General features: G+C 42.4%; 1 protein-coding gene across 2 annotated transcripts in view; it reads left to right on the top strand.

Moving 5' to 3' along the window:
* The window catches only part of LOC126179475 (myrosinase 1-like), a 136,239-nt gene that overhangs the window by 73,531 nt on the left and 39,606 nt on the right, over positions 1–23,102 (top strand). For both annotated transcript variants that reach the window (XR_007536682.1, XM_049924611.1), the window contains exon 8: positions 7,770–7,912. Coding sequence is in view for 1 of the 2 variants with exons in the window: in XM_049924611.1 (XP_049780568.1) it covers positions 7,770–7,912 (143 nt within the window). In the remaining variant the exon portion in view is untranslated. The remainder of the gene's footprint in view (positions 1–7,769; positions 7,913–23,102) is intronic.

Below are 23,102 nucleotides of genomic sequence, written 5' to 3'. Positions count from 1 at the left end.
ATCTCTCAGAAGAACTAGTAAAACATGAAATAACGAGTCAGCTCTGTAGCACGTGAATGGAGAAATTTTACAAAACCGAGATGCCAAAGAAATATTGTAAAAACCACTTACATTGGAAAATACCGTACATGAAACACCAGCACAGCTTCGCAATTAAAATCAGTTAAAACTAAGAGCACTGTAATAAATTAATTCATTTCACCAAATAGCTCATTAACTTGCGCACAAAGTGTCAGTAATCATTATCAGACACTAAAACTATTATGTAAAGTAGCAAATTCTACTTCTAATCTTAAAAGGAAATACACGTTAAATAAGAAGCGGGTGGTTACTAAAACACAAATGAAGCTCAAATGAAGTCAAAGTGAAAGTTACCAACCAAACAGCCATCTGAAAAAAAAGAATATTTATAAGGAATTTAGAGACGTGAATCCAAGTCACACAGCGAGTATTGATAATATAATGTGTGCTGATCAGGCATAATTACACACAGTACATTCAGCAGTCCACACTAACTTACAGCATCTGCAGACATCCAACCACGAGAAGACAGCCCTGTCTTACAACAGACTCAAACAGGAAAACTCGCTGTTTCCGGGTTCTGCTTCAGGAACAACCACCCAGCTGGCTCTGAAGCATACTGCGCTCAGCCTCGCCGTATCGCAAATGACCGGCTAGCGCAATCTTCATTGTTGGTGCTGTCCCGCCACGGCAGCCACAGCGTGCAGTCAAACGCAACGGCCGTTTCCTCTATTGGTATGTGCCCGCCGTTTGTTACTCGCTCGCTCTCCAAAACAAGACTCCACTCCCGCCTCTTCCTCTCCAGAAGGTCCTCGCTGTGGCGCCTGTCGCGCGACGGACGTGGTAGAGCGCCGCCACTGAATTGCTCGACCATCCATGCTGCGTGACGTCTTGTGACGGCACATTAATGATCAAACAAATAATATTGAGAGTAATCTCAGACTTTTCATAGATGGCTCAGCTGTCTACAGTGAAATACCATCTGAAAAAAACTTTACAAATATTGAATGTATACAAAGAAGAGCAACACAAATAACCGCAGGTTTCTTTCACTCGTGAGAGACAATCACACGGATGCTGAAGAACCTGAACTGACAGAATTTTGATGACAGACCCGAACTTTACCACACTTCCAAAGTTTTAGGAATCAGCTTTGATAAATATAGGAATATATCAGTATTAATAACCCTTCCATATTGCTACCGCACTGACTTTTAAGACAAGATTAGACTATTTAAAACGTGCACAGAGACATTCACGCCATTTATTCCTCTTGCACTCCGTACTCGAACGCCACGGGAAAAAGATCTAATAAATGGTACAATGGGAGGCATCCTCTGCCATGCATTTCACAATAGTCTGCAGAGTGAAAGTGTAGATCAACATATACTGTAGTTGTTGCACATGGCTATGCAAAAAATTATGTCTTGAAACAAAGAAATTGTTTGAAATCAGTTGGAGGATATGGTTTGTTATGACGTTATATTTTTCGTGCGTATTCCATTTCTATTTGCGTTCTTTTTTGTGAATGCTTTCTTGGTACGAAATCTGGTAATTCTGCATTGTCAAAGGTAGCTAATCTTTATCTCTGTTGTGGATGATGATTCACGAAACGAGTTTGGAGGCAGTGTGGTATACTCATGATGTGGATACAAACAAGTGTTTGTAGCTGCTCGAGGATACTTACGCCTCCATTTCTTATCACATACAGGATCAGAAACTATGAAACACACGCACAAGGACATAATTGACAACAAACCTTCGGCACAATGGCTACATGGGCAAACATGAACTGTGAACGCCCGGACGAGTGGGTACAACTGGACGTAAATGTATGCACATAACCACAGCCCCTGACGCGCACATCACGTGTACGCCCGCCACGAGTTACACAACGGTTCGGAGCGTAGTGCGGGCTGTGTCATTGTGATTGGAGCAGTGCAAAAGAGACGATGGTGCTCACAGAGGAGCAACGGGTGTTCATTGTGGAACTTTATGACAGAACAAAGTCGTGGAAACGGTGTGGTCAGTTGTTTGCTGAGAAGTTTAACGGTGTCAAAGTGCCAGCAAACGCTTAGTCCGAAAATGGCGTCACACAGGACCTGTTTAGAACATGTCAAAAAACATACCGAAACGTGCCCACATAACAGAAAATGTGGCTGCTGTTCACCAGAAAATACTCCAGAGTTCTACCTAATCAACCTGATGCCTATCGCAAGAAACCGGCATATCATGTCGATCATGCGAACGAATACTCCAACTGGATCTGTAAATGCATCCCTACCGATCGTCTGTTGTTCATGCATTAAAACCAGCATAAGTTCCTCACCGCCTCCAGTTTTGTGAGTGGCTGTTCACTAAGACAACAATAGATGGCTTCGGCGTGGATCTGTTCTTTATGTCTGATGAAGCAGGGTTTCACCTGAATGGTTATCTCAATGCACAGAACCGCAGGTTCTGGGAAGTGGAGAATCCGCTTAACTTCCTCGAAACGCCAGTACGTGACTGGAAGGTTGGGGTTTGGTGTGCATTATTGGTCCCATATTCTTTCATCAGTTGTTAACATCAGCGAATTACATTGTCAACATTTTGAACCACCTGTGACAGCATTAACGTAAGAGGAAAACACCTGTAGTTAGTTCCAACAGAATTGAGCAAGTGCCCGTTCAACTGGCCGAACCTTGGAGCACATTTCCACCGTCTTCATGCCTGACAGAGTTGTTAGCAGAGGTCAGTCTGGTCGCGGCTCTAGCTGGCCACCTAGGTCACTTGAGCTGTCAGTGCACGATTGCTTTGTGAGGGGAGCCCTCAAGTCTAAGGTGTATCGCAACAACCCCCGTAGACTTCGAGAACTGCAGCAGAACATTTCTGATGAGACTCAAGCAATTCCAGCAATCCAGCTTCGATCCGCTTTCAACATCTTGCTAGCCAGGACCCAAAAGTGCCAAGAGATCAATGGTGGTCACTTTGAACGTCTACTACAGTCAGATGAATACTGTATTTCCTTTCCTGTGCTGTGTTGCTTTGTACCGTGGAACTCTGTTTTTTATACCATTTTTATTTGCCCCACCCTATAAAAGCCTGTCCAAAACATGGTTCGTTGGTTTCAACACCATCACACTACAATCTGAGCCGGTGAGAGAAAAGCCCTGACAGATGCAGTGGGCTGGACATAGCTCTACGTGTCTACTCCAACCAACCATGTAACTGCTTTTGTATATGTCTCCACGATAATGCTATAGTGTTGTCTCAGCTCAATGAGAGACTTCTGTTTTCTCCTGCAGTCTTTCTTGCTTTGCAGCTGAAATCTAGCAACAGTGCAGCAATCTATCAAGGATTTCTTTCATCGGTTTTGTTATAGGTATGTTAGAGGTTGTAATTTGTTTTAATGGTGGAGCAGAAAGTAGAGGCCTAATCTTATCGTTATTAGGAATACCTCTTGGCTGTAACATGGCATTGTTGGTGAGAAAACTTGCCAAACCAAAGCTGCTGCAAAAGAGGCCAAAAAACTGAGGAGAAATGATAAAGCAAAGAGAGAAGATCACGAACAGGAAATCCAAGTACTGGATAGGTAAAAACAGAATTTAGCTGCAGAACAAATATTACATTTGAACTGATATCCCCAACAATTACACTTTGTGGCTGCTTTCCGTAAGACAGAATAAATATTTGGGCTATGGAGCTGACTATTTTCCGAATGTTCCACTATTTTGTTTGGAGCAAAGTACGGCCCATTTCTGAATGAACATCTTGTTTTGAACGCAAAGAAATGGCCAGTATTAGCGTTTCCACTTCCGTACTTTCGTTAATAGTAGCTCTGAAGTTCTCAGCCGAATTATCAGAAGAATAACTAATGATGCCCCAGATTCATGAAAAACTGTGGAATTCTACCCTCCAAGAAAACTTAAAGAAGAAGAATTCACGTCTTTTATAATTTACAAAAACAAACGTGAATTAGCAAATATGAGTTCAAGCAAAAACGGCTTTAAATATTGATAAAAACACGCGTTTAACATCCCATAATTTTTACTTTGCTAAGCGTCAAATTTCCAGTTGATGAAGCGTAAAATTTCGCAAAGTTGGTAATATTTACTACACATTCTCGAGTAAATTACTTCAGCATGCACGTCTTCTCTCGAATTTGTTCTGGACTTCGCTCTCTGCATCTTCGTTAGCTTCGTTTGACACACTACCTTCATATTCGGAAGAACAGCGGTACAGGTCCCTATCGATCTATCCAGATTTAGGTTTTCCGTGGTTTCTCCACTGTTTAAGGGAAATGGCTGGGTTGTTCTTTTAAACCTTTGTCTAGCAGTTTTTTCAGAGTGAAAGGTGTTAATGTATAGTTATTTTAATTAATGTTGTAATCTGTAGTACGTATATGACAAAAATCTGTGCTTGGTTTCTACAATTTTAGGTGCCAGAAGGCCCTTCTTCAATCATACAATCTCCTCCTGTCCCCCCAACCCCCCCACCCCCCAACCACTCCTCCAGCCATGAAAATCACAAAAACTTTTCGAAAAATTATGATAGAACTTACAACCAGAAATCATTTTTTTACAAAATACTGTTCTGAATTTCAGGTTTTTAAAACTTATTTTTCATGATCAAAACAATAAAAGCACGAGATTTACACTGAGGATACACAAATAATGGAATACCTTCCAGTGTCGTGTTAGACCTCCGTTTGCCAGGTGTAGTGCAACAATTCGACATCACATGGACTCAACACGTCGCTGGAAGTCCCCTGCAGAAATAGTGAGGTATGGTGCCTCCACATGCCGTCCATACTTGCGAAAGTGTTGCCGCTGCAGGATTTTGTGCACGAGCTGACCTCTCGTGTCGGGCGATGTGGGAGGTCAAACCATTCGCTCGAATTGTCCCGAATTTTCTTCAAACCAATCACGAACAATTGTGGCCCGGTGACATGATGCATTGTTATCCATTACAATTTTTTTATAGTTTGGGGTCCGCAGCTCGTGGTCGTGCGGTAGCGTTCTCGCTTCCCGCGCCCGGGTTCCCGGGTTCGATTCCCGGCGGGGTCACGGATTTTCTCTCCCTCGTGATGACTGGGTGTTGTGTGATGTCCTTAGGTTAGTTAGGTTTAAGTAGTTCTAAGTTCTAGGGGACTGATGACCATAGATGTTAAGTCCCATAGTGCTCAGAGCCATTTGAACCATATAGTTTGGGAAAGTGATGACCATGAAAGGCTGCAGATGGTCTCCAAGTAACCGAACATAACCACTTACAGTCAATGATCGATTCAGTTGGCTTTAGAGGATACAGTCTATTCCCTGCAGACACAGCCCACACCATAATGAGGCCACCACCAGCTTGCACAGTGCGCTGTTGACAACTTGGGTCCATGGCTTCGTGTGGTCTGCGCCACACTCGAACCCTACCATTCGCTCTTACCGACTGAAATCGGGACTCATCTGACCAGGCCACGGTTTTACAGTAATCTAGGATCCGACTGATGGGCGCGAGCCCAGGAGATACGCAATGTCGTGTTGTTAGGAAAGGCACTCGCGTCGGTCGTCTGCTGCCATAGACCATTAACGCCAAATTTCGCCGCACTATCCAAACGGATACGTTCGTTGTACGTCCCACATTGATTCTGCTGTTTTCTCACACAGTGTTGTCTGCCTGTTACCTCTGGTGAGGAATGAGGAGTGGAATGCCGTTCCTCCACAGAAATTCAGATATCTCATTCAAAGAATCTCCAACAGAGTTCAACCTATCATGAAGGGGAAGGGTGAGTGGACCCCGTCCACCGATAGGTGTTGGAAACTTTTGAGAAGATAATATACACTACTGGCCATTAAAATTGCTACACCACGAAGATGACGTGCTACAGAAGCGAAATTTAACCGACAGGAAGAAGATGCTGTGATATGCAAATGATTAGCTTTTCAGAGCATTCACACAAGGTTGGCGCCGGTGGCGATACTTACAACGTGCTGACATGAGGAAAGTTTCCAACCGGTTTCTCATACACAAACAGCAGTTGACCGGCGTTGCCTGGTGAAACGTTGTTGTGATGCCTCGTGTAAGGAGGACAAATGCGTACCATCAGGTTTCCGACTTTGATAAATGTCGGATTGTAGCCTATCGCGATTGCGGTTTATCGTATCGCGACATTACTGCTCGAGTTGGTCGAGATCCAATGACTGTTAGCAGAATATGGAATCGGTGGGTTCAGAAGGGTAATACGGAACGCCGTGCTGGATCCCAACGGCCTAGTATATCTAACTGTCGAGATGACAGGCATCTTATCCGCATGGCTGTAATGGATCGTGCAGCCACGTCTCGATCCCTGAGTCAACAGATGGCGACATTTGCAAGACAACAACCATCTGCACGAACAGTTCGACGACGTTTGCAGCAGCGTGGACTATCAGCTCGGAGACCATGGCTGCGGTTACCCTTGACGCTGCATCACAGACAGGAGCGCCTGCGATGGTGTACTCAACGACGAACCTGGGTGCACGAATGGCGAAACGTCATTTTGTCGGATGAATCCAGGTTCTGTTTACAGCATCATGATAGTCGCATCCGTGTTTGGCGACATCGCGGTGAACGTACATTGGAAGCGTGTATCCGTCATCGCCATAATGGCGAATCACCCGGCGTGATGGTATGGGGTGCCATTGGTTACACGTCTCGGTCACCTCTTGTTCGCATTGACTGCACTTTTAACAGTGGACGTTACATTTCAGATGTGTTACGACCCGTGACTCTACCCTTCATTCGATTCCTGCGAAACCCTACATTTCAGCAGGATAATGCACGACCTCATGTTGCAGGTCCTGTACGGGCCTTTCTGGATACAGAAAATGTTCGACTGCTGCCCTGGCCAGCACATTTTCCAGATCTCTCACCAATTCAAAACGTCTGGTCAATGGTGGCCGAGCAACTGGCTCGTCACAATACGCCAGTCTCTATTCTTGATTAACTGCATGGGCAGCCGTACCTGTACATGCCATCCAAGCTCTGTTTGACTCAATGCCCAGGCGTATCAAGGCCGTTATTACGGCCAGAGGTGGTTGTTCTGGGTACTGATTTCTCAGGATCTATGCACCCAAATTGCGTGAAAATGTAGTCATATGTCAGTTCTAGTATAATATATTTGTCCAATGAATACCCGTTTATCATCTGCATTTCTTCTTGGTGTAGCAATTTTAATGGCCAGTAGTGTATACACTGCTAGTATCTAAATAAGATTCAGTCACATAATAGAAGTTTCCAAAGAGTAAACTTTCGAACTTTTCTCTCGGCCAGTACGCACTAATAAACAAGTGATGAAACATTTTGCTATCTGATAATGCTCTCCTTTTTTAGTTATAATCAACTACAATGAAGATAATCATTCTCTTCTAGTTTTATCACAGTAATATCAGATTTATATTTGTAGCTTCTAATTCCCTTCAGCCAGAGCACTTTTCGCTTCCAATACAATGTATTGAAGGGTGGACTACTTTCCTTAATTGTTTAGCCCGTGAACATTGTATTTCATCACATTAAATCTTAGATACTTTGTCACTAGATATCCTTTCTTGCACAACGAACGAAAGTAGATAAGAAATGGCATCACTGACAAGGTCATTAGATACGGAACACATGATCAGATTGCACAAAAATGAACAGTGTGCCATTTTTAAAGAACCAAGCCGATATTCGGCGTAAATTATTTACAAAAACGTTTCCGTAGAATTCACTGATTTCTCTATTTGCTTTTTTTGTCACAGATACGGCAGATTTCTTTGGCTTGAACCACTACACTACGTATTATGCTGAGCTGTCAGAAAATTCTGACTGGTGGCTTCATGATTCCGGTGTTCATTTGTCACAGGATCCGAAATGGCCTGCTGCTACTTCTTCATGGCTGAGGGTACGTACTTTCGTTAGTTCTGTAAGTGATGATCATTGAAAAGCTGACTGAAAATGTAATTACTGTTATACACTATAATGCCGGATATATGTAGAAGTCATATTCTATATCGAAAATAAATTAATAAATCGCTGCTTCTACCGACATCCTGATTCAGATGATGCAGTTAATGAAACATGTAAGTAATTTTTGAATCTGATTTTGAATAGATAATCTTTTCGCACAATTGTACTTGGTTGCGATTTCAGTTACGCTCGGTATGTTGGCATAAGTTCATGTTTAGGCCTACTGTGAGTGGTGGGCATAAAACCTTGTCCGGAATTGCGCAAAATTCTCTGAAAATTATGTATAAGCAGTTAGTTCCGGTGCACGCACGTACTTAAAAGATTCGATGAGGTATCATACCTCTTATTATCAGCTACAAACAATAAGAAGAAAAAAAAAGAGACCCTCATAATGGATACAGGAATTAGTATCTGCAAACGTATTTAAAGAGATAAAAATTTGCATGACGCCTTCCCAAGAAACGATTCCTTTTCCTTTTGTAAAAACTGCGTGACTCAAATACAAAGAAATAGTGATGATGGAAATTAAGCGTTTTATACCAATTAAATTAATAAGAGGTAAAATAGCACTCCCAAAATAAAATATTTTACAACACTATTACTGTATCGGAAGAAAAAGTATCCCAGCCTTAAAAGAGCACAAAATCTCCAAGATTTGCAAAGATTTGCGTAATCATGAAATTTAGTGGAGACTTCAATGAGATATCCTTTCAACAATTTCCAGAACAAAATCATTTCTCGAAACCTAGCAGAAAATACAAATAAGTTCTGTGCTGTGGCTGCCGTCAGAATGTGCTATTTAGTTATTGCCCCGTTTTATCACGGTTATACCATTACAGAGTGATAGAAGCGAATCAAAGTCACCTCACTTATTACAAGTACAGTAAATATATCTCTAACTCTTATGAAGAGTATCAACGTAAAAAACACAAACCCACTAATGGTAGGTTGGTCACAAAGTCCTGACCAAAGTTCTTTACTCGCCCCATATTCTAAATCTATTCGAGGGGCGCTGACTTGCTGGGCATCATCGAGCAAGTAGACACTCATAGACCACTGTAGAGCTCTTGGAGACACTTGCATATGACTCGTTAACAACACGCTGATAATTTCACTACTTATACTTTATTATACGTATTAAACTAGGGCACGGCCGCAGCGCAGCCAACACTCAAGTCACAAGCGGCAGGAAGACTCACGGAGATGCCCAGAGATGCCTCACACAGAGAACATCCCATGGTTCCCCTCAGAAGAATCGCTTCTTGGCTTTTGGCAAGATCAATGTATTTGTTTTGTTTTTTTTTAAATCGCGGGAGATGAGGGGAGGATAGGTACTTTATTTCGATTTCTGTAATAAAATGTTTGATCTCCAGTCACTTCAATTTTTACACAATTTCTTTGCCCTTTAAACTATACTGCGACGGAATCACACTCATTTATTTTATGAAGATTCCTGCTCCTCACTACAAATATCATATTAGAAGCATATATCGCACTCGTACACCTCGCATACTTAGAAAAGCGCGATAAGCACTATCTCAGTTATTGAAAGCCACCAGTCCTGCAACAGCCTTCACTGTATCTCCTGGATACCGCACAATAGCAGCAGTCACCAAACCATTACCAAGTTGATTTGCATCACCGTTCACGATCGTAAAGTTAAGAACACATCCGACAAACACGGAAGGCTCTTGCAGAACGACTTGCGCTCCAACATTACAACTCAAGGTCACTACTATATTGTCAATGGCCTTATAGGCCGTGTGAGGTGAACGCCTAAATCTCCTCCTGTAGCGTGGCATCTCTGTTCGCCGTCCAATGCTGTTGCATCTTTATAAGTAATGCACGTGGAAAGACGACGTTAGTCGTGCAGCTGCGCGTGGAACAGCATTGGACGACGAACAGAGAGCCACGCTACAGGAGGAGATTTAGGCGTGCACGTCACACGGCCTATAAAGCCTTTGACAATATAGTAGTGACCTTGAGTTGTAATGTTGGAGCGCAAGTTGTTCTGCAAGGGCCTTCAGTATTTGTCGTATGTGTTCTTAACTGTACAATGGAGAATACTGATGCAAATCAACATGGTAATGGTTGGGTGACTGCTGATATTCTACGGTATCCAGGAGATACAGTGAAGGCTGTAGCAGGACTGGAGGCTTTCAATAGCTGAGACATTATTGCTTACCTCACTTTTCAAGAATGTGAGGTGTACAACCCGTACATGGGCGGGTTATATTACACGTCTAATAAGCCATTTGTAGAGACGACCATGAATCATCGTAAAATATATGTATTATAGATGTCCAGTGATGATAACGTTATTAACACGCTGACAACTCGATGTCGTTGGGTCACGTGACTGCCAAAGTGCTCGACGAGCGGAAGGATACCTTCACGCAGTAGTTCAGTTGACTGGCGTTTTAAAAGTAGTGCGGCAACGTTGCAGTCCTCTGGTCCTCTGGCAGAGTTAGCGCCATCCGTGAGGCTGACTGAAACTATGTGATGGTTACACTGTTTACGTCTGCCGTAGAGGCAGCCCGCACACATGGCTGTACCGCTGGCGATCGCAGTGCCGCTAGGATATAGCATCTCTTCCATCTCTAGAGAATGGATGGTGGAGCCATCACGATGTCGTGCAGATCATTCCCAGGAGGTGTGAAAGAGGGATGAGGTAACTCAAGTTCGGCGATGTCGATTTACATTGGGACAGTGTTGAAGCCCTCGGCGAAGGCCCCACCCATGGAGATGCGATCCTGAGGTATGGGAAATTCTGGCCATGGGTGCTGTGACTGGCCAGCAGGATATCCCGAACGAATTTTTACCGAAAAAGAGAACCTTGCAACATATTCGTCATTTGAGGAACATCAGTATCAAAGGTGTAACTGATTGACGTGTTTCCTGGCATAGACCTGATCTACTGTTTGAATCTCAAACATGCAGCGACCCAACAGTTTGGTGTTACGTGCCATAATCCGCAGTCTATTGCCCTGTGGGAATATGGAGGCGAACGTGTGATCATGTAACCTGAATTTGTGTGTCAACACAACATTAGGTAGGTCACTATGATCAGCCATTTGATAATAGGCAGAACGATTCTTTGGAGTCGACCATGTAACTTCTCTTCTAGACAGTGACCGTCTTGAGACGTGCTGCGATATGAAGATAAAAACACACTTTAGGCATCATCTTGATTGTAACGGCCAAGAGAATTGTCAAGTTGCGTCTTAAAATTCCTCATGAATTTCTCTGCGACGTCGTTCGAGTCTGAGTGAAATAGTGCCAACTGAATATGTGTGGTGCCGTTTGCCTCACAACGTGCCTCCCACTCCTGAGAGGTGAAATATGTACTGTTACCAGTAACGAGCGTGCAAAACTTCTTGATAACGCCCAAATCGTCTTTCAGGACATAAACATCTGCACCTGGAGGTATATAGTTACTAAAAGCATCCACAACAACGAGCCACCGATCCGCCAAAAACACTCCCGCAAAATCAGATCCAAGGCTGAGTGGTTGCGATCACATACAATACCTTTTAGGCGGCCCCGCTTGGTGGTGTTGAGAGAGTGTACAGTTGGTGAGAATGAGCTCAAGATCTTTGTCGATCCTCTTCCAAAAGACTCGCTCATACGCCATTCGTTTTGCAAGGACTATGATTCCAGTGACCCTGATGTAGTAAACTCAGGACTTTCTGTTGCAGGGCCATAGGAAAGACGTCTCTAGTTTTCATTTTATTTTCATCGTGTAAGAGAAGAGCCCCTTAAAAACAGTGATTTCATGCCTTTGGTGCCAATACACAGTGGTCTCCAGGTTATGAATTATGTTTTTATCTACCAACCACTACGTTTCCATGTAATGTTTGCCGTCCTGGGGATCAGATTGCTGGTGGATGCAACAGGAACAGGAAAATTTTTCGTCGCTTCTTCTGTATCAGTATCCAAATGGAAACAGATTTCTGGCATTGCAGTCAATTATGAGTATCTCCCAGTTGGTAGGCAAACAAGTACGTTGGCTTTCGCTTTCTGAATGGTAGTTACATACCAGCTGAAAAATGTTTGTGTCGGAGCACAAAACAAGGCGATTATGCTCCTCTTTATAAGACTCTGACAGGAAAGTGGGGAACCATCTGCCTCAATCCTCATTCCGTCTTCCTCATCGAAAATTTTCACATGTGAATATATTGCGCTCTTTCAACACAGAACATTCTAAATCCTTTTGCCCAATCTATCTTTGTAGTGAAGCCTTCATACTCAGCATCTCCCTCTCACTACCACTGTCTGTATACGTGTCTCTGCCACTGTCTCCCTTTCTCTCATTGGCACTTCCCCTGTCCGTCTCTCCCACAGTCACTAATTTCATCCCCTCCTCTAGGTCTTCGTTAGCACTGTCTCCTTCTCTGACACTTTCACTGTCTCTCTGTCCCAAAGTTATTGCCTTTGTCTCATTCTTTTTCTCTTCCATTGCCACTGGATCTTTCTTTCTCGCTTACAGTCTGCTGTCTTTCTCATCAACCGCCATTGTCTCCTCTCCACTTGCTTAGCGTTTGACCCCTAGACTGGGAAACTTCAACACGTGGGTATAAGGGATGGAGGAAACTGGACCAGTTTTTCGTATTACTCGCCAGTCTGGGGAGGTCCAGACCCTTGAAGGCTATGTATGATCTTCGCTCATCTCTCTTTTTCACTTCCATGACTCCTCTCTCTTTTACTCCCATTGCTACTACCTTCATACATCTATCTTTCGCTTTTACTGTCACTGTCTCTCAATGACCATCACTACCTCTCGTCTCTGCTGCTCTCTTTCAGCACAAAAAAGGGCGAATACATTCGCATGCCAAAATTTTTGATAAAGACGGTGGAGTGAGGAATGGGACTGCTGTTCCCACTTTTCTATCAGAATCTTTGAAACTGGAGCATATTCGTATTTTTTGTGCTCCAACAGTGGCATTTTTCAGCTGATTCCTTTATTTTCCCTGTTACAGCAGCGTGTGTTGCTTGTACGAGGGTTGGAACTTTAATAGTGGCAGCTATTTATTTACAGCTCGTAGAAAATAGGTACGTGTTTCAAAGTTTTACTGACCTTCAAAGTAGCCACCAGCATTGTGTACAGCCCGTTGCCAGCGATGAGGAAGTTGTAGGATACTCTTAGTAGTGCCAGTTGTATTGACAGTTCGAACGACGCGGTCTATTGCCTGACGAATTTGTAGCAGTTCTGAAGCGAATGCCGTGACGTGTTCCCTTCAGTTTAGAAATGGAGTTGAACTCACGTGGGATTAAGTCAGGGGAGTGCAGCAGGTGGTATAGCACTTAGCAGCCCCACCAGCCAAACAAATCAGTAACAGCTTGCACTCTACGTGCTTGAGCATTGTCCTGCAAAATGATGGTCACGTCATGCAGAACGTGTCATCACTTCCGTCTCTAAGATGGTCGTAGGTTTGTTCCAAAAATGAACAGCATAGAGACAGAAGTAATGATACTCTCCCCAGGACCTGACCATCATTTTGCAGGAAAATGCTCAAGTACGTACAGTGCAAGCTGTTACTGATTTGTTTGACTGATGGGGCTGTTCAGAGCTATACACCTGCTGCACTCCCCTGACATGAGCCCTCGTAAGTTCAGCTCGATTTCTAAACTGAAGGAAACACTTCACGGCATTCGCTTCAGAACTGCTACAAATTCGTCGGGCAATAGACCGCGTTGCTCAAATTGTCAGACGACTGGTAGGGCCGAGCGGTTCTAGGCGCTTCAGTATGGAACCGCGCGACCACTACGGTCGCAGGTTCGCATCCTGCCTCCGGCATGGATGTGTGTGATGTCCTTAGGTTAGTTACGTTTAAGTAGTTCTAAGTCTAGAGGACTGATGAACCATTTTTTTCGAATTGTCAACACAACTGGCACTGATAAGAGTATCCTACGGCCTCCACATCGGTGGCAACGTGTTATATACAATGCTGGTGACTACTTTGAATATCAGTAAAACTTTGAAACACGTATCTATTTTGTAAGAGCTGTAAATAAACAGTTTCCACTATTAAAGTTCCAACCCTCATATATAACAGATCCTGTGAGTCAGTAATGTTTTGGCAGTTTATTTACATACTTCTAAACATTTATATATTTTGACATACATAAACAACAAACAAGTATGCACAATATAAGGTTAACACTGAATCGTCTCCCATCCATCGCAGTTTCCTTTTGCACTACTTTACATAAAAATACACAACATTTTTTTTACGGTTAACCTACAGTATACCAAAAACGCGGTGATAGAATTGCAAGTGGAAAGAATTCCGTATGACAAAGTAAATTTTTGTAAGGTGCTTACGCCGCCAGGTAGTGCCCATTAAACAGAGAAAGCGCGTCATATAGTATTATTGGTGAAAAAATGGTATTGACAACATAGTTTGGTGACCTCAAAAACCTTACGATGATTTCAGAACCCTTGGCACATGTTCACTATGTCAGTTAAAACTACCTTAACGCCTCAGATCGGATATTTCTTGCACATTCTACGTGCTTTACATACGTTAACTTTGAACCTTTGGATCTCGGAAACGAATAATGATACCGAAAAATGTTTCAGGCTTCCCAAAAGTATCATCTTAAGAACAGATTTAAAAAGTTTCTGTGATTTGCCCTGAACAGTAATTACAGTCACACAGCTGGTAACCTTGGAACCCAGAAATCATTTTTTTCGGATGTATCTTAATAACAGGTAAAGATTTTCGAAAACGGGAAAATTGTGCGTCTAGGTAAATGTCTAAATAATGTATAATTGAAACTCGAGACGTTTTCTATGGTTAGCTATTTACATAATTGCGCCGCACGGAGCAGAAAAGGCTTAAAACCTATTTGTGCGGTTTTCTGCATAACAGCGGTAACTTTGAACCTCTGAGTCTCGGTAACGGATAATTATAACGAAAAAAAACTTCGAAGTTCCGCGAGAACATCACTGTAAGAACGAATGGTAAAAAATTCTATGATTTCCCATCAATAGACGTTGTAGGAGTGTCCATCACCTACTTTTGTAATTTTTGGTACGGTACTCAAAAAATCTCGGTTTTTCGGGCAGTTCTCAGGAACTGCCTATGAGAAGTGGTGTTTTGCAAGCCGCCTAAGGCCCACACTAAACCACACCTGATGCAAATGAACCAACCGACTTGCTCAATTTATCTGGGCTGGAGGAAGTGTGAAATGGGTAGCTACAGTATGCCCGTCCTCCCTATAGCTACACAAACGGTCGCTAGGCCATGGGCTCCCCCTTATCATTGTCGTCAATAACACGTGAGAGAAATACAGCACATCGTTGAAGACGCGGCGCCATTCTCTGTGTAATGCTATTTCAAGCACTGAAGTGGAGAGCAAAGCCTTTGGTCCATTACAGAAAAGAATTTATGCCCATAAACACAGTTGCGAAACTTTTTGAGACGAAAACTATAGCTGACGCTTCCTTATCGATTTGGCGATAGTCTCTCTGCGCAGAAGTAAAGTTGTTGGAAGCAAAACCCGTCGATTGCATTTTCTGTGAAATGATGGCTCTCAGTCCATAATCTGAAGCATCAGCAGTCACGATAAACGTCTTGTTTGGATCGTAGTTTATTAAGCAAATGTATTTAGTGAAATGTTTGTTGACATCTGGAACACCATTTTTTCATAACATGGAAGGGAAGGTTCTGTAATGGCCGCAGCATGCAGAATAAATTTCCTGCACCTTATTTTACAGACTATAAGATTCACTTCTTTCTTCGAAAAATTGCGTCCAAAATTCAGGTCACTATTGTACTCGAAATTAATACAAAAATGTCCAGTGTTTGATCTAAAATTCCAGCCAGTCTTAAAAATGGCCATATATTCGATGCCGCGGGAAACCTATCTCTTCCTGGCAATATTGGATTCAACTGGCAGCAGCGGTGCACCGATGCAACAAACATAAGTTTCGGGGATTCACAAGCTCCCTCCCGCCCCGCCATCACACACAAAAAAAAAGGTTCAAATGGCTCTAAACACTATGGGACTTAACATACGAGGTCGTCAGTCTCCTATACTTAGAACTACTTAAACCTAACTAACCTAACGACATCACACACATCCATGCCCGAGGCAGGATTCGAACCTGCGACCGTAGCAGCAGCGCGGTTCCGGACTGAAGCGCCTAGAACCGCTCGGCCACATCGGCCGGCCCATCTCACACTCAAAACACTCTCTAGCTGCCGGCCAGAGTGGCCGAGCGGTTCTAGGCGCTACAGTCTGGAACCGCGCGACCGCTACGGTCGCAGGTTCGAACCTGCCTCGGGCATGGATGTGTATGATGTCCTTAGGTTAGTTAGGTTTGTGATTGAGGAATTCTCTTCTTGTGCTAGATCAGTTCAGTAGTCATTTGAAAAACTCTGTGAAAGAGAAATTGAGAAAGGGAGTTAACAGAGCTTGCTATTACTCCGGGAGGACTTACTTCACAATTGCAATATCTTGATGTCTTGATAAATAAACCATTTAAAGTGTAAATGAGAGAGGAATGGAACAAATTGATGGCGTATGAAACCCAACATGAATTCGCGCCGAAGGGAGCTTTAAAACGACCTACAATCAAACAAGTGTCTCAGTGGATAAAACAGTTGTGGTCTAGATTGAGAGAAGACATTATCGTTAAGCCTTTCATGAAGTGCGGCATAAGCAACGCTCTCGATGGCAGTGAAGACCCCCTTATTACAGGATGCGGCAGAACCGACTAAGCAGTTCCTTTCGATCACCGCTGGGGCTGTGGTGGGGATAGGCAGTTGCACGTGGTCTGCCCTTGTTCAGTCGTTGACCCCATTTCAGTAGCCAACATGGTCTGGACCGGTGCACATCGTAGTTTTTCCTTTCGCGCTCATTATGAAAACAACACATCTGTGATCGCTACACAACAAGCTTTTCGGCGACAGTTCATCATTCTACGCAACAGTGCTGTTCCTAATGCAAACACGATTCCGTAATGGGTTCGGCAGTTGGAGGAAACTGGTAGCACACTAAGAATAGTTACACATGGCAGACGCAAATCCATCAGAACGCCAGAAAATGTGCAGCGGGTGAGAACAGCAGTTCAACAATCGCCGCAACGTTCTGCTCGACGACATGCTGTTCATTGGGGATTTCAGACCGCAGTTTGGGAAGGATTCTGCAATGCGATTTGGAGTTCCATCCTTTCAAAATAATGATTGCTCAAGAATTACGCCCAGCAGATTACGCTACCGTCAAAATCTGTGTGAGCAAATGATTGCTCAGATCCCTCCGAATGCAGCTTTCTTCAGCAGTGATGAAGCACATTTTCATCTTAGTGGGCGCATGAATAAGCAAAACTTTCGCTACTGAATTGAAAATAATCCCCGAATTATTCATGAAAGACCGCGACATTCTCCTAAAATGACAGTGTGGTGTGCCATATCACAATTTTGGGTGGTAGGCTCTTACTTTTTTGAGGAGGAACGAGTGACTGTGACAGTGAATTAAACACGTTGTGTTTGAATGTTGCAAAATTTCCTGCAACCCACAATGGACGAGATTGTCGAAGAACATGGACTGGGGGACTTGTGGCTCCAACAGGATGGAGCTACTGCTCACACAGCTCGAATTTCACTTGATATTTTGAGAGGAATGTTTCCGGGATGCCTTGTCTCTTTGAGGGGTGATGTCGGGTGGCCTGTATGGTCACCAGATTTGAGCGTATGTGACTACTTTCTTTGGGGACATCTGAAGGAAAAGGTTTCCAAAATCCGCCCTCACGCCCTACCAGAGTTAAAAAGAGCAGATTATTGACGAAGTGAATGCCATACCCCGCGATATGTGTGCAAGAGCTGCTCAAAGCTTCAGGGATCGTCTACAACAATGTATTGATGCTAACGGCCGCCATCTTGAGGACATTATTTTCAAAACTAAATGATAGTAAAATGGTATATTGTACTAACTTAGAAAGTCAAAACATTTTTTTCTCTATACATCCAGATTTACTTTTTATTGCTGCTTAAAACTCCTTAGTCGGTTCTGCCGCACCCTGTATATGGACAGGGCAAGGAGACAACGAAGAAGGGAAAGGAGAAAGTTCAGATGACAATTTTCAGAGATTTTAGAAGTCAGTTCGGTTTTGTAAACTAAGTATTTTTTTGCCCAGCTTTGCAATCCGATAATAAACACTGGAAAAATATTATTTTTATAAAAAATTGCGTAAAAATTAAGGTGCGTCTTACAGTCCATAGCGTCTTACAATTTGAAAAATACGGTAAGAGTTGAACTGACAATGAATGGGCTTACCTGCATCATATTAGTGGGAGGCAGTAGCTTCGGAACAGCTTCTGTTCGTTTAGGTGTGAGCGTTATGCCATCAATGTTGAATATTTGTCCCAAGTGCTCTGTTTGCCTAAAAAAGAAAATACACTTTTCTTTGCTGCACTTTAAATTAGGTCATTCTAAATCTTGAGACAATGATTCCAAATTTCATTAAGGGTCACTCGAGTCTCTCCCTATGACTATGATATCATCAAGATAATCTGTGGTGCCTAAATCTGCGATAGTTCACTGTTTAAGAGACATATTATTGGAAAATAGCTGGAGTGCTAGAGACACCAAATAGCAACCTTTTACGTCGAAATACGGCAAAAGGAGTGTTATAAATGAAAACTCACATAACACTGGTGTAATGTTCCACAATATTTATTATTTATTTCTCAAACCGATTTTCGGTTGTTACACCACCATCAGATACAAAAATGGCGTAACAGCCGAAAACCAGATTGTGAAATAAATAATAAATATTGTAGAATATTACAGCATTGTTGTGCGTGTTTTCATTCATAATGTATAAAATGTTCTGCCAAGCACCGATGGAACAATTAATGCAAAAGGAGCATTAATCAGCAAAACATTTTGTGACTATCCACCCTAGGGAAATTAAAGTAATGCCTTCTTTAGGTAGATTTTAGCAAAAATTTTACTTCCAGCTAACTTAGCCATAATATCCTCCACTTTGGAAAACGGATACATCTACACATTCGTTTGTATGTTAATTGTGGCTTTTAAGTCGCAACAGATTCAAAGAGATCCATCTGTTTTCTTAACAAGCACTACCAGTGTAACCTATTGGCTATTCGTGATTGGTTCGATGGCTCCTTCTTCTTGTAATTGTTCCAATTTCAAATTAAATTTATCTCTCAAAGTAAAAAGTAAGTTATGGCCATTGCAAAAATTAAGTACGCTGTAGACTTCAGCTTCATATGTTGTTGTTGTGGTCTTCAATCCTGAGACTGGTTTGATCCAGCTCTCCATGCTACTCTATCCTGTGCACGCTTCTTCATCTCCCCGTACCTACTGCAACCTACAGCCTTCTGAATCGGTTTAGTGTATTCATCTCTTGGTCTCCCTCTACGGCTTTTACCCTCCACGCTGCCCTCCAATACTAAATTGGTTATCCCTTATGCCTCAGAACATGTCCTACCAACCGATCCCTTCTTCTAGTCAAGTTGTGCCACAAACTCCTCTTCTCCCCAATTCTATTCAATACCTCCTCATTAGTTATGTGATCTACACATCTAATCTTCAGCATTCTTCTGTAGCACCACATTTCGAAAGCTTCTATTCTCTTCTTGTCCAAACTAGTTATCGTCCATGTTTCACTTCCATACATGGCTACGCTCCATACAAATACTTTCAGAAACGACTTCCTGACTCGATGATAACAAATTTCTCTTCTTCAGAAACGCTTTCCTTGCCATTGCCAGTCTACATTTTATATCCTCTCTACTTCGACCATCATCAGTTATTTTGCTCCCCAAATAACAAAACTCCTTTACTACTTTAAGTGTCTCATTTCCTAATCTAGTTCCCTCAGCATCACCCGACTTAATTCGACTACATTCTATTATCCTCGTTTTGCTTTTGTTGATGTTCATCTTATGTCCTCCTTTCAAGACACTATCCATTCCGTTCAACTGCTCTTCCAAGTCCTTTGCTGTCACTGACAGAATTACAATGTCTCGGCGAACCTCAAAGTTTTTATTTCTTCTCCATGGATTTTAATACCGACTCCGAATTTTTCTTCAGTTTCCTTCACTGCTTGCTCAATATACAGATTGAATAACATCGGGGAGAGGCTACAACCCTGTCTCACTCCCTTCCCAACCACTGCTTCCCTTTCATGCCCCTCGACTCTTATAACTGCCATCTGGTTTCTGTACAAACTGTAAATAGCCTTTCGTTCCCTGTATTTTACCCCTGCCACCTTCGGAATTTGAAAGAGAGTATTCCAGTCAACATTGTCAAAAGCTTTCTCTAAGTCTACAAATGCTAGAAACGTAGGTTTGCCTTTCCTTAATCTAGCTCCTAAGATAAGTCGTAGGGTCAGTATTGCCTCGCGTGTTCCAATATTCCTACGGAATCAAAACTGATCTTCCCCGAGATCGGCTTCTACTAGTTTTTCCATTCGTCTGTAAAGAATTCGCGTTAGTATTTTGCAGCTGTGACTTATTAAACTGGTAGTTCGGTAATTTTCACATCTGTCAGTACCTGCTTTCTTTACGATTGGAATTATTATATTCTTCTTGAAGTCTAAGGGTATTTCACCTGTCTCATACATCTTGCTGACCAGATGGTAGAGTTTTGTCAGGACTGGCTCTCGCAAGGCCGTCAGTAGTTCTAATGGAATGTTGTCTACTCCCGGGGACTTGTTTCAACTCAGGTCTTTCAGTGCTCTGTCAAACTCTTCATGCAGTATCATATCTCACATTTCATCTTCATCTACCTCGTCTTCCATTTCCATAATATTGTCCTCAAGTACATCGCCCTTGTATAGACCCTCTATATACTCCTTCCACCTTTCTGCTTTCCCCTTTTTACTTAGAACTAGGTTTCCATCTGAGCTCTTGATATTCATACAAGTGGTTCTCTTTTCGCCAAAGGTCTCTTCAATTTTCCTGTAGGCAGTATCTATCTTACCCCTATTGAGATAAGCCTCTACATCCTTACATTTGTCCTCTAGCCATCCCTGCTTAGCCATTTTGCACTTCCTTTCGATCTCATTTTTGAGACGTTTGTATTCCTTTTTGCCTGCTTCGTTTACTGCATTTTTATATTTTCTCCTTTCATCAATTAAATTCAATATTTCTTCTGTTACCCAAGGATTTCTACTAGCCCTCGTCTTTTTACCTACTAGACCCTTTGCTGCCTTCACTACTTCATCTCTCAAAGCTACCCATTCTTCTTCCACTGTATTTCTTTCCCCCATTCCTGTCAATTGCTCCCTTATGCTCTCCCTGAAACTCTGTACAACCTCTGGTTTAGTCAGTTTATCCAGGTCACATCTCCTTAAATTCCCACCTTTTTGCAGTTTCTTCAGTTTTAATCTACAGTTCATAACCAATAGCTTGTGGTCAGATTCCACATCTGCCCCTGGAAATGTCTTACAATTTAAAACCTGGTTCCTAAATCTCTGTCTTACCATTATATAATCTATCTTAAACCTGTCAGTATATCCATCCTTCTTCCATGTGTACAACCTTCTTTTACAATTCTTGAACCAAGTGGTAACTATGATTAAGTTGTGCTCTGTGCAAAATTCTATCAGGCGGCTTCCTCTTTCATTTCTTAGCTCCAATCCATATGCACCTACTACGTTTCCTTCTCTCCCTTTTCCTACTACCGAATTCCAGTCACCCATGACTATTAACTTTTTGTCTGCCTTCACTATATGAATAATTTCTTTTATTTCATCATACATTTCTTCAATTTCTTCGTCATCTGCAGAGCTAGTAGGCATATAAAATTGTACTACTGTAGTAGCCGTGGGCTTCGTTTCTATCTTGGCCACAATAATGCGTTCACTATGTTGTTTGTAGCAGCTTACTCGCACTCTTATTTTTTTTATTCATTATTAAACCAACTTCTGTATTACCCCTATTTGATATTGTATTTGTAACCCTGTATTCGCCTGAACAAAAGTCTTGTTCCTCCTGCCAGCGAACTTCACTAATTCCCACTATATCTAACTTTAACCTATCCATTTCCATTTTTAAATTTTCTAACCTACCTGCCCGATTAAGGGATCTGACATTCCACGCTCCGATCCGTAGAACGCCAGTTTTCTTTCTCCTGATAACGACGTCCTCCTGAGTAGTCCCCGCCCGGAGATCCGAATGGGGGACTATTTTACCTCCGGAATATTTTACCCAAGAGGATGCCATCATCATTTTACCATACAGTAAAGCTGCATGCCCTCGGGAAAAATTACAGCTGTAGTTTCCCCTTGCTTTCAGCCGTTCGCAGTACCAGCACAGCAAGGCCGTTTTGGTTAGTGTTACAAGGCCGGATCAGTCAATCATCCAGACTGTTGCCCCTGCAACTACTGAAAAGGCTGCTGCCCCTCTTTCAGGTAAATATATCACACAATTGCCAACTGGTACATAGCATTCTCAATACCGAGGCATGAGACAGTTGTACAATGGCTTTAAACAAATAAAAGGCCCCTGCATCTTCTGCATATTTTGTAACAACCTTTTCCCTTGCATTGAAACATCTATCAATGAAGTTTCCATACTGAAACGTACAGTCATGCTCAAAAGTATCCGAATGAACTGAATTGCATTTCGCCTGATTTGCATGCAACACACATGACGCAGCTGTCTAGCAGGTCCTCTAATCGCTCCTTGGTACAGTCTTTTGACTATTGAAAATGGTTCCAACAAGTCACCACTAGAAAACACTGCTCTGTATCGCAATAACTCAAGATGTAAAGAATACTACGATACTACAAATATCAGGGAACACCTTATCACAGGTAAGACTGTCCTTAAGGCTTGTAAGCTCACATTTATTACAATAAATGACATACCTGAAATGTTACCACTCTCATTATTACGTCAGATAGGTAATGCACGTAGTAAGTTCGTGGTATTCATGATTTCCTCTTCAAAGTAACATACCGTACTTATTATTTAACACAAAATTACATTAAAAATTTAAGTTATTCACGAGCAGCTAGTTGAGAATATGTATGAACTTCAAATGACACGACGAACCGTCTCGTTCTGCATATGGATTCAAACCCAGGTCATGCAAACTAAGCAAAGATTTCGTGGCTGACGGAAATTAACAGTCATTCCTGA

Source organism: Schistocerca cancellata, chromosome 1, assembly GCF_023864275.1.
Source record: "Schistocerca cancellata isolate TAMUIC-IGC-003103 chromosome 1, iqSchCanc2.1, whole genome shotgun sequence".
NCBI lineage: Eukaryota > Metazoa > Arthropoda > Insecta > Orthoptera > Acrididae > Schistocerca > Schistocerca cancellata.
Note: the sequence above shows the minus strand (reverse complement) of the source record. Positions and strands in the feature narration are given on the sequence as shown.